The 12,414-nt window shown below is 42.3% G+C and overlaps 1 protein-coding gene across 1 annotated transcript in view; it reads right to left on the reverse strand.

Annotated features, from left to right (window-relative positions):
- Positions 1 to 268: 268 nt before the first annotated feature.
- Positions 269 to 12,414, reverse strand: part of pkd1 (polycystin 1, transient receptor potential channel interacting) — a 72,776-nt gene continuing 60,630 nt past the window's right edge. The window contains exons 41-55 of the mRNA XM_023333135.1: positions 12,346 to 12,395; positions 11,266 to 11,483; positions 11,105 to 11,183; positions 10,901 to 11,016; positions 8,974 to 9,176; positions 7,650 to 7,844; positions 7,410 to 7,549; positions 7,068 to 7,198; positions 6,150 to 6,246; positions 5,887 to 6,000; positions 5,298 to 5,469; positions 4,917 to 5,207; positions 4,052 to 4,186; positions 3,606 to 3,932; positions 269 to 2,487 (exon numbers count right to left, since the gene is read on the reverse strand). Coding sequence (XP_023188903.1) covers positions 1,531 to 2,487; positions 3,606 to 3,932; positions 4,052 to 4,186; positions 4,917 to 5,207; positions 5,298 to 5,469; positions 5,887 to 6,000; positions 6,150 to 6,246; positions 7,068 to 7,198; positions 7,410 to 7,549; positions 7,650 to 7,844; positions 8,974 to 9,176; positions 10,901 to 11,016; positions 11,105 to 11,183; positions 11,266 to 11,483; positions 12,346 to 12,395 — 3,225 coding nt within the window. The 3' untranslated portion in view covers positions 269 to 1,530. The remainder of the gene's footprint in view (positions 2,488 to 3,605; positions 3,933 to 4,051; positions 4,187 to 4,916; positions 5,208 to 5,297; positions 5,470 to 5,886; positions 6,001 to 6,149; positions 6,247 to 7,067; positions 7,199 to 7,409; positions 7,550 to 7,649; positions 7,845 to 8,973; positions 9,177 to 10,900; positions 11,017 to 11,104; positions 11,184 to 11,265; positions 11,484 to 12,345; positions 12,396 to 12,414) is intronic.

The following is a 12,414-nucleotide window of genomic DNA, read 5'->3' on the forward strand; positions in this document are numbered from 1 at the left end:
AAATGTGTTTTTAAAGTGCTACTTTTGTGGTTTGAGCACATATGAGACTTTTCTGAGATGTTGTGTGAAAACATCTCATACTTTTTAATGTTTGAAACCATGAGATTCCACCATTGCCTGTGGTGGCACTGCAGCTAGAACCGGTGAAGGACGTGATCGCAACTTCCTCCTTCACAAAATATAAACAAAGAGGGAGTGGTGTCAGATTTTAGCAGTTGTAGGATTTCTCTCTTGTTTTTGGCAAAAGACCACGAGCCATTTCTACCACTAGTGAAAGACTCTCACGTTTGTTTTGGTTGTATTTACCCAGAATGCCCTGCGCTATGATCCACTTCCTGCTTTTGCTGTTGACTTGAACAGAAATGTGACCGAGGTTTTAAGGCACACCAAGGTCTGATTGGACGTTTAAGGCAAACCAACCAGAGTTTGATTGAAGCGGACTAAGCAGGACGGGTGTGAAGTGAACATTTCCAAAGTTTCACAAGAATCCGACAAAGTCTAGACAACTGTCACAACTGACTGAGTTTACTACACTACTGAAGTTTAATTCTTTATTTTGTCTGTGCTGCTTTCATCCTTTTCAATAGAAACAGTTTGTTCTTTATGCTAGTCTTTCAATTTGCTTTAGTACCAAACATAGTTCTGTTATTAAAAATTATTATTTCTGTGCACATATTTTCCTCACCGAATCAATGCTCTCAAATTAAAGTTTGAGATTTTAACATTTTTTTCAGTGTGATATTACTCAGCTGTGCTAAAACATTAGTTAAACTGTAAGACTTTTGCACACGTTTACCTCTATATGTGGCCGGCACTGTATCATCAGCACCCTCAAGAAGTGACTGCTGAAATCTCAACAGCGTCACACACGTGCACGCCTCTCCTCGTACCTCGTAGGGCCGGTTGCTTAAGGCACATTTCCATCTACTGATATGTAACTACAGTGTTATATACATGCATGTACGATGTGCGTTCCTGTAGGAATCTTTGGTTCCAGGATACATGGATGGCTTGAACCGGCACCCGTGCTGTCCAAACTGCTGACATTTAACAAAATGAAGACAAACAAATATACAGAGAAGTGTGGCTGTACAGTCTGGTGAGCACCTTCCTGTGCTCCTGTCACAGCGCCATGAGACCTCCAGGATCACATGACGACGGGGAAAGGGTGAGGGGGTTTTGGAGAACTAAACACAAGTATCTCTTGGTTTCACTGTTTCATCGGTCAGCTTAGGTAGCATCCAGTGACCTGCACCATGCTTTAAGAGTGAGCCAAGACCGAATTCTTCTTCTTCCGATTACCCTAACTTTTTTCAAACAACTGGCTCAATTATTCCGTCTTTACGCAACTTTCTCATCTCTTTGCAATCCCCCTCGGTTTCGCTTCTCTGTCCCAGGGTTTAAAGAGGTGCGTCTGGGGACAAGACCGGCTGTCCTCGCTCTCCTCTCGTCCTTAACCCAACGTTTTCCTCCTACGTTCTCCTTCTCCTCTAGTTCCCACTCACCCCTAAGGGTTTTGGGGACGACCTGCTAAGTGGGGTGCACCTTGTTTTTCAGGGGCGGGGGTTTCCGCTTCCTCTTCCATGTGGGGATGGTGGTGGTGTGAGCCGGGTGGTTGAACAGACTTGAGGAAGGGAGGGTCTCTCTGTCCGCCTGCGGGTCCCGGTCTCGGGTAATAATGGGCGTGGGGCCTCGGGCGGTCAGCAGGGAGGGAGTGGGTGCTCGGGGGTATGAGGGAGCGGAGGGTGTTTTGGAGGGTGGGTTGTGGAGAGAGGAAGTGCTTGTTGGGGTGGGGCCAGTGGTGGGTTTATCTGTGACTGATGATTGCAAGATGTGGGGCTGTGCGGAGGCCAATGTAGGTCTGGGCTTTGAAAAGGGAATCGGCGTGGCGACCGGAGTCTTTTTGGTAGCTGACTCTCTAGGAAGTTCAGTCTTTTTCTCCTTTCTCCCCCTGGTGTGCTTCTCTTTTCCAGTCTTTCGTTCTTTCACGTCCTTGTCGTCCCCCTTCCCTCTCTGCTTACTCTCCCCTCTCCTGTCATGAGCGTCCTCTCCTCTTTCTCTCCTGCTGCGCCTCCTTTTCCGCTGAGCCCGCTCCAGCCTGCACTCGATGTGGTAAACATCGTCTGTCGTCATGTTGACTCGGTCGAGCTGCTGCAGGAGAGCGTCCAGGGTTGGGAGCAGCCTCCTCAGAGAGGCCTCCGTCTCCGCCCTCTCCCTCCAGCTCGTGCCCCCTACCACCACTCCAGGGCCGAGACCCAGACCCAAACCCAGGCCCAGGCCAAGACTGACCCCGGGCGCTTCCGTCAGGCTGCAGGGGCTCGAGGAGGCTGGACGCCACGAGGCCTCTGAGCCAGCATCGATGCTGTCCGGCGTGGGCGCGGAGTCCGGGCTGTCCAGCGGGGGCAGACACAGGGACTTGCAGTCGCTGGTGGAGGACGAGCGGGACGGCGGGAGCTCCATGCCTTCGAAACGGACTTTGTGACGAAACTGTGAGGGAAAGAAGGAATTATCAGACTGAGTATTTGTGGATCTGGTTTGTTCACTTTTTTTCCTTATGAAACTCTTGCCAAATACAATACAATTCAAAAGTTTGGGGTCACCCAAAAACATTTGTTTTTCCAAAAAACCCTCACTTTTTATTAATCTAATGTACTGCTCCTATTCTGCTAGAGACAGTTTCCGATGTTCTTTCATCACATTAACAATGTCCAGACTATATTTTTAAATAATGTAATCTAATGTTATTTTAACTAAAGAAAATTGTGTTTTTTTATAAAAAAAAATAAGGAGATTTCAAAGTGAACCAAACTTTGAGCAGTAGTGTAAATCAAATTAGACACAAGCCAAATTATTATTTTTTTATTTGGAAAAGTGCTTCACATTTTTACCCTTTTTTTTCCTCCCCAAAACTTTATTTTCAATTATACAGAATGCTGTTTCCACAATCTCAGCATTTGGAAAAGACAATTATATGTATGAAGATAATCTAAACAGGGAGGGGAATGCTAAAGGAGGATTCGGTCAATACATTCAGTGCAGTACATATCTCAATTCTTATAAGTGCCAAATTTTCCAAAAAAAAGACTTGACCTCATTGTAAAAACAGCAAAGCACGGCTTTCTGTCAGAGTATTTGCTACAGTGAATATGACATTTTTCCAGTATTAGAAAATTATTTATTAGGTACTCAGAATTATTATGTATGTGTTTTCCATAGAACACAGAAATGTGGGTTTAATAAAAAAGTATGCTTAATGAAAGCTTAAATGTCATCTTCAAAAAGTACCTTAAATCTGATGAATGAGCCTCATCAGAAAGCATATTCTAATGTATCGAATACCACTGTCGACCTCGTCTATCTTGCAAATGCACAGTGAGCTGTGGATGGTATGTTTTTGAAAATCTACCTAATCTGTTTCCTTTTTTTGGTCAAAAAAACTTTTCTGGATTGTGGTGCCAGATGCATACTTTCCCAAATCTGTCAATCTGAATGATGTGCTCGAGAAAACGCTAATAAATTCTCCATCCTGTCTCACAGGTGAGGTGTGTCCTGGTCAGAAACTGGCCAAAATCCCATTAACCACAGATGTAAAACAAGAGGCGTACCTCTTTGGTCCTGCTGAGTCCCATCCACATTTTCAGTCGTCTGACAAACAGCTCCACCATCTCGTAGTCTTGGAGATCCACGGCGGGGCGGTACAGCTCTGCTCGGGCGCGCCGGTAGTTCCTCAGCAGCACAGAGATGATCAACCACAGGAAAACCAGCCGGAGGACGGCGAAGGTCGCGTGGAACGCCAGGGAGGAGACGGTGTGTGAGGGACCGGTCATTGTCGAGGCAGGGAGCCACGATAAAAGGCCTCTCCCCCCGGCTCCCAACAACGACAGACAGGCGGCGCTCACGCTGCCGTAGCCGTCCAGCACAGAGTGAAAGAGCTGCAGTGGGAAGTCACAGGAGAAGAGGCCAAACAATCCAAAATAAATGTTACATAAAAGTTAAAATCTGCACCAGAAGATGCAGCAGAGGACAAACCAAACATGGGGGGATATCTGACCAGGTGTCCTGCGTGCGAGTAAGCCAGGAGCAGCAGCAGCAGAGCCGACGCCACTCCCAGGAGCTCCCAGGCCGAGCGCCGCAGAGCTCTGCCGAACACCGCCCACTCCCGGAGAAAACGCAACTGGTGCGACGCCTGAGTGCCCAACAGGGGAGAGAGTACAAGATTCAATAAATATAAACAAAGGGAAAATGCTTTACATGCACTTTAGTTGTCGTAAATGCAGCAATGTATTTTAAATTTCCCTCATTAGACTCCAATAAGTACCAAATAAACGTTACATATCCTTATTTTTAAAAAAATACAGATTGTAAAAGACCATTTGTAAAAGAGGGAACTTCAAACCTGTCTGGACTTGTCACAGAAAATATGCTTCCCATTTAAATGCCTTCTGTGCCTAATAATGAAAAATGCTAACATTGAATTTTCTTCCCACAGTTACTACTTGTTCACCGAAGAGTGTTCTTGTGACTGTAACCGAATAGGACTCAGATTTGATGCATTCACTGACAGTAAATTGATAAAATTTTGTTTCTGACTAGTTGTCAACAGCTTAATCCATCCAGCCTGATTTCTCTTTGCATCTGTGGTAAAAACAAAAATCTCCAAATCTCACCAAGAACTACAGTCATGTTTATGCTACTGCAATAAAAGATGGATTTATTTTCTGAATTATTACACATACGTACAGCGGAAGCCAATAAGTGTTTTATAAATATCTTTTTTTATTTGATTTTCACCCTAAATTGTTTTGCAGCTGAATGTTGTTTTGTCTCCTCTGCATCTCAGCATTTCACACAATTACTGATCCTTTTAAATAACCAAGCATCATAAGTGTACCATATTTCATTTTTTTCTGCGTTACCTTTAGCACCAGAATGAACAGCAGCATGGCAGACATGACGGCGTACAGCTGACTCTGCCTGGCCAGCGGGTGGAAGTCCGTGAAGGCATCTCGGCGTCGCTTCAGGAACAACGTCCACTGCTGCCTGGCCATGACGGAGCGGCTCAGATGGAGCCCGCACACAGATGCTGCCAGACACAGCTTGAATATACCCAGCACTCTCCACGATGACAACAGGTACGTGTAGCCCTCCCTGAGGAGTCCCAGGATTCCTCGCACCAGGAAGTACAAGATGAAGCAGAGGAGGACCAACTGGAAACCAGACAGACACAGAGGTCAGAGGAACGGAGGAAAAGGTTTCAGTCACGTCTCACATTTCGCTGCTGTGTGAGGCGGATTTACCGTGAGGAGAAGCTGAAGGTCCAGGCCTGTGATCGGCCACAGAGTGAGGACACTGAGCTCCAGGCTGGACTGAGCGCGCTCAGAAACTGGGAACTCAAACAAAAACCTGAAAACAGCCAGCAGATTCGTGTTGACGTTGTAGAGGGAGAACTCCACACACACGGCTCGAGTCCTGCAAACACACACACACACACACACACACTCATCAGACTGACGTCTTCAGCATGTTTCATTTGCCGTTTTTAAAACAATGTGCTTGTGTCAAAAGCTCTATTACAAAGGAAATGCTAAAAAAGCAGAAGGGTTCAAGTTACATTTATCGTCTTTAATTGTTGCTTTCTCCATTGTGAACATTAGGGACCTGGAACAAAAGCTGTCCCAACAAAATGAAAGACCACACTGAGTCCATTTTTATTTTGTAATAAAATCCCACAAATGTGTCGGAGTCTTAGGTTGCGGCATGTCAAAATGTGAAAAGTTCGAAAAAGTATGAATACTTTTGTGAGATGTTTCACATATTTATGCAGCAGAGGACACATTTCTCCATTTCAAACCCAATCTCCAGATTTTCCTATAGTCACGTCGTTACCTGTGGTCGATCCAGTGCAGCTGCTGCAGCTGCTGCAGGGAGGAAGAGGCCTCCTGCAGGCTTCTGTTAAAGTGGTGAAGCACATTTCTGCTGTCAGACTCCTCCATCCGAGCCCTTGGAAAGTAAGTAAGCGAACACAGTAAAGATTACTTAAAAACAAACGAAAAAAGATACAATTTCTTTCATATGTTTGAAAGAAATTGTTGCCATCCAAACCGTGTAAAGCCGAGAACAATCAGTCGTGTTGTCAATGTTTTTCTTACCAATCTATATGGCTTGCACCAGTGACTGTGTCATTCTCTGCGGCTCTAGTCAGGGATGTGACCAAGGGAGGCGATTGCTCTCTTGGTCTGAAACCAGCTGCAGGCGGAGGAAAATGTGAGAGATGAGCAAAACAACAATCTGATCATCATCTTTAAATTCAATCGGTTCTACAGAATAAGACTTACTTGCTGATCTATTTATTGGATAAGAAAAAAAAGACTTCAACGTATCTTTTTCGGTTGCATTTTCATCAATACAGACAAATAGTCAAATAGTTTGAGAAAGAGAGAGATGGAAGGTTTTACAGAGACATTTATTGGGATTCTTGGTAAAATAGTGATGATGCTTACAGCATATTTATGCTTTTTAAAAGCTGTTTGAATTAATTTACTTAGACAAAGAACTGATCTAATCTGCTTAAGCAGTAACAGTTTCCAGACCAACTCGGGTCCAAAATTCCATAAATATGGAAGGAATTTCCAAAAAAACTGCAAAGATGCTGAAACACTGAGCTCCTTTAAATCAAGGCTAAAAACCCACATGTGGAAAGTTGCTTTTGATTACTAATAACTGGAACACTGGTCAACATATCTGATGTGTATTTGCTTGATGATATTAGTGATTTGACAAAATGTATTTTACTTGTTTCATAATTGGTATGATGTTTTTATGACATAAATCAGTTTGAGCTGCCTTGTCGCTGAAATGTGTTATACAAATACTTGTCTTAATAAAATGCTTTATGCCTAACGTTGTGCAGACTTAGCTCACGGGAACTGTAGATGGTCTTAAGATAAAAAAATAAAATAAAAAAAATCAACAAAATAAAAAGCATCTCTACAAATAAACTACTGTCAGTGAGGAGCTGTGACTCATTGGTGGGTTAAAGGTCAAAGTTCACAATGGAGTTAACTCACCTTGTATGTCACGGGTTTGTCGGAGCCTCGGGGAGCCGAGCAGCAGGCTTCCTGTGTCTCTGAGGAGAGACGACTCATCCAGCAGCCGAGGCAGCAGAGATCCATTAAGCCAGGTCAGGACGTCGTCTCGTCTGAAAGACAAAGAAACGTATTCGTCACCCACACAAAGGAGACGTACAAAAGCAAATTAGCTTTTATTGATGAACCTCGCTTTGTTCATTTCAAGCTCGTAAAAATGTCTCAAAAAACAAATGACTTCCCCACACTTGACAGATAAGCCAAATGGGACTGAAAAATCACAGCAGGTTACATTTTAATACCACAACTCCACTGTGTGAGCACCTGCTGATGGTGCGGTACTCTGGAGTGTGCAGGGCTTGCTGCAGCTGAGTCCGCAGTCTCAAGCTGTGCGTGTCTTTAGCCGAGTCAGAGTAGTTCAGAAGCAGGACGACCAGCAGGAAAAACATGTAAACCAGAAAATTCTGCAAAAAAAAAAACAAAAAACGGGAACAATAATTTCAGTTAAGTCAACAAAGCAAAGATTTGAATGCCTCCAGCTCAGAGTCTCTGTTTCCCACCAACCTTTAGCATGGTGTGCAGCATGTGGACCTTGCGGGCCTGGTGCCGGGCCTGAGACAGAGCGAAGCCCTGCGGGGGTCTCACCCTGGCGACCCGCTGCACCACTCGCTCCTCCCGTGGGAAGTCCACCAGCACGTCACTGTCCTCCGGACGCAGCCGGCGCACACACACAGCGAAGTAAACGGCTTCGCATAGCACCTGAGAGCAGAGGGCAGCTGTTAGGTCTGCAAACGTTGGATCTGCACCAAACCAGACGCCCGACTTTGATACTGCAGGAGAAACTGAAAAACCATACTGGGAATTTTATCATTTTAAAATAAACAAAGCCAAATTTAGCCAAAACAAACATCGTGTAAGTGCCAGAAACATAAAGGGAAGTAGTTTGAATACAAGTTATCGATTAATGAGTTAATCTAAAGTTGATTGATCTTATCAATTGACTAACAACTTATTGATAAGCAAATATTTTCTTAAAAATCTGAGTTTTCTCTTGTGTCAAGAGGGCCAAATGTCTTTCCATAACATAGCATAGCTGACATTATTTTGTCAGTTGTATTAAATACTGACAGAATAAACATGACTAAACGTCAACATATTTGTAAAATACAGCAAAACAGGAAACTTGTGGGTTGCGGAATAGAGAAATAAAAGATGAAAAGAATAAAATATGTGAAACACATAAACCCCCATGAACAGAGACAGTCATACAAAAGTATTGTCTGTGGTTGCTCTTGAAGCAATATCAAAACTTCGCTCCACGAAGTGAATTAACTCACGAAAGCCCTCAAAATCAATCTTGTCACATCATTTCTTTTTCCAGCCTGTTACAATTTTTCTGCTTTATGCTCTCTGCTTTTCTGTCACCACATCCTCGTCTTATTAGCAAATCAGTAATTTTTGAATGGGAAGTTGACGCTGCTCCGTCATGAAGCTCAGCTGAATGAGCGCCATTAAGGTGATGACTTAAGGAGTTTGTCAAATGTTCATATTTCAAAATAGAACCGAGTAAAGTGTTCTCTTTCCTGTTTTTGGGCCTGCCGCCATCTTTATTTCTGTATCAACTGGCTCAGCTTAAAGATGACCAACTGTGCCCTCCGCTGATCGGCAAAATCACGACAACACTAAAAGAGTCTAAACAGACATTATCAATAAATTCAAACTAATTTTAATCTAATAAACCTTTAATTGACAATTAATCGTGAGTTAATTCATTGTTTGCATTCCTAATTTGAACTGATGAACGTGTAAAACATGATTAAATTAGAAATTAGTCTGGCTGTGGATCACTTACTACCATCGCTAAGAGTAAAAGTTTGGGTGTGTTAACCTTAATTGGCTCCAGCAGCAGACAGGAGCACAAGAAACTGGCGAAGCAGGAGATTAACCACATCATGGCCGCCTTCTCACTGAACCCATGGCCCGCCCAAATGGAAACACAGCTGGCCAGAGCGATTCCTGCCCAGCTGCCCCACAGCGCCGCCCGTCCACACCAGGGAGGGAACCGTCGGGGACGACACACATCGGTCACAACTGGAGCCACAGAAACAGGAATCAATGGTTAAAACACGTCAAGAAATCTGAAAAACTACAGTGCTTTGAGAAAATGCTCATACAACTTGACCTTTTAGAGATTTTGAGGGAGATGATTTAGCTAGACACTGCTAATGATCGTAAAAACACTCAACAGAAAACCATAGCTTTCCCTTGAAAGGTAATGTTTGTTTTGAAAAGTAATGAATATGGAGAACATTACGTTTTGCGGTGCCCATGGTGGGCAGAGATGCAGTTTGTAAAATAATTGATTCACGTGGGGGGAAAAAAACAGTTTCTGTGACCTTTAAAGTCCGACTGAAGATTACCAAATCACGTCGATTCAGCCTGGCCTTTAAGAAGTTAGCTGCAGAGAGACTTTCTTGTCCTTTTCAGTAATGTAAAGTTGACCAAACTCACCTGAAAATCTCAGTAACAAGAAAAATAAACTATTAACTGCTCTCTGTTGACATTATAATGCTAACAGAAAAATGTCACCAACAGGATCTTTTTCCTTAGTATTTCTCAAACTTTTTTTTCTTTATGTTTTTAAGCTTGTACGTGTATGTAAGCACAGCAATGATGTCTCACTTTTGCTAATATTAATTCTTCACATTCTGATTTAACCAAACCATGTAAATCAATTTGTATTATTTGCTATATATTTAGTATTCAGTCAGTACACTGCCTTGGAAATCTCTTCTTACCTCTTGAACTTTTTCATGTTTTTTCACAACCACAATTATTTTACTGTTTGTATAGAGATTTCTGGTGATAGAGTAACAAATGAATGCATAATTATGACACGTTGTTTTCTTTTTGTTTTTGTAATAGACATCCAATGTTTTTGGAAGGTGTCTCCTTTTCAGAAAAAGCGCAGGGTAATGTTCACTGTTGCAATGTATTACACTGAATTTTCGTAGAAAACGGCCAGATACAAATTGATGCCACAATTTTCTGATTTGCGTTTAAAAATATTTTATACCACTAAAAATGTTCTTTCTATTTCACAGTTATGCGCCACTTTTACTGACTGTTTCATAAAATCTCAGCAAAACACGTTTATCTTTGTGGATGTAGTGTGACAAAATATGGAATATGATTCCTGAAAAAGCTCAAACTAACGATTATTTTAGTAATCGATTATTTGAAAATAAATAAATAAAATAATTGCCACAATCTGCAGATTTTTCATTTAACCACCTAAGGCTTATTTTTTATACAATATTAGAAATGCATTAAAAGATGCAAATAAACAAATAATTTGATTCCCTTTTTAAACATTAACATAAACACTTTACTGCCAAAGACACAATAGAATAGCATTCCTTTAGTGTTTGATTGATTATTTGTAGATTAATTGATAAATTTCTGTGCCTTTTGGATGTCAAAAGGTGCTTATAGGAGATTTTTATTTTTTTTTACCAAATTTGAACCAGGTGAAACTAACACTATGCCATATATATATGGATGCGCGAGCAACCTGAGTGCAGAAAACGTAAATGGGCTTTTAAACTGTCCCTGGTTGCCATAGTTACCCACCATTAACTTGTTGTTTTGACATTGGTTAGCATGTTGTCAGAATAGCTAGCCTAGGCTACTATAACTGTTCAAAACTGAGTGATAAAATGAGATATGCTATGATTAATCGTTTCAGCTCTGAAATACTTGTAATTTTACACGGATAAAGTGGGGTTAGAATTACACACATTTGTGAAACAGACCTGTATTTGAGGTGAAAGCTGTTTTCGGTGGATCCCTCCTGAAGGATTCTACAGTAAGAGGCTCACTGAGTTTCTGAAGGAGAATCACTTCTGTCTTGTCCCCAAAAATACTTGACCTAAAGTAGAAGTCATAGATTTAAATCAAACATCAGCAAATTGTTCTTGTTTGCTAAAATGTTACCAAATAGGAGAAGAATAACGTACAGGTCGGCCATCTCACTCTCGTCTGCCTGAGGAAAGAAGTTTTGCCCGTCTTCCAGGATGTGTTTGATCAGATCCTCATCTGTAACAGGAAGCAGCGCGAGGTCAATGTCGTGACCTCTGAAGTGTCTGATTCGACATTACGCCCTTTGAGCTGCGGCTACCTGATGAGGTGAAATGTTTGTTGTGTTGCGGATCGGATCCTTCATCCTCCTCGGGGTTAAGGGTCATGTCATCCCCCAGGTACCGGCTCCCTTTCACCCTCTTCAGCCTGGGCATCCCCGCCCCGTGTCCGGCCCCTCCCATCACCGATTCTTCGCTCATCAGCTCCGGCCAGTCCCGGTCGTCCGTGTCCTCCTCTGGCATGTCCCAGGTGTCCTCACTAAGAAGAGCAGCAGAAGACGATTAGAGCCAGGCCTTTATAGAAACAAATACCGCCACCACATCATTTAGAAAATACTGTACACATGTGATCGGTTTCAGAAATGCCTTCATTTCCACAAACTAACATGAAGCACAAACATTTAAACATGCCAAACCCACAAAAGCTAAAACCCACACACTTCTGACGTAACAATCCTGACCTCGCGCTGCTTTCTGTTCGCAGATGAGGATCTGATCAAACACATGCTGAAAGATGGGCAGAGTGAGTATTTGGATATATTTGCACATTATTTGTCACAGACTGTAATGTGGATGACTCCAAATCTCTGTTTCCTCATGAATACACACAAAAACAAACAAAAGGTTTTCTCAGATCTCACCCTTGGTCTGAATTTTTATAAATAGTCACTTTTAGTGACATTAAACAGTTTTTGTGTGGACCAAAGGCCACAATGCATAAGAGTTTATTAGTTTCCAGAACTATTCGGACATTTCTGCATGTGGTGCCAGTAAACATGGACCCACATTTGTTTAAAATAAACAAAAACATCAAACTCACTTCCACAAGAAGCATAGTAAAGCTTGTATTTATATAGAAACTAGGCTCTGAAACTCAGAGCCTAGTTTCAATGAAGTGTTGATCAAACAGCCTTGAGAAAGTTGTGTAGTGACTGAAAGAAAAGGTTTTTCTTCATCTCATATTAAATGGATGTCAACAAAAAAATATTTCTACCAGTACAGTCGATTTTTTCTAAGAAAGCAGTCTTCTTTCTTTCCTTTCATTTCTTTAAAGTTTGCTTTTTCATGACATCTCTCCGAGCCACACACAGTCTGAAAATAGACAGCGAAGATTAGTTCACCTCTTGATAGATGGAGAAGGCAGATCCACGTTTGTTTCCTCCGAGTTGGTCTGAGGAACAGAGGCGTAC

This window comes from Xiphophorus maculatus, chromosome 5 (genome assembly GCF_002775205.1).
Source record: "Xiphophorus maculatus strain JP 163 A chromosome 5, X_maculatus-5.0-male, whole genome shotgun sequence".
In the NCBI taxonomy this organism is placed as follows: Eukaryota; Metazoa; Chordata; class Actinopteri; order Cyprinodontiformes; family Poeciliidae; genus Xiphophorus; species Xiphophorus maculatus.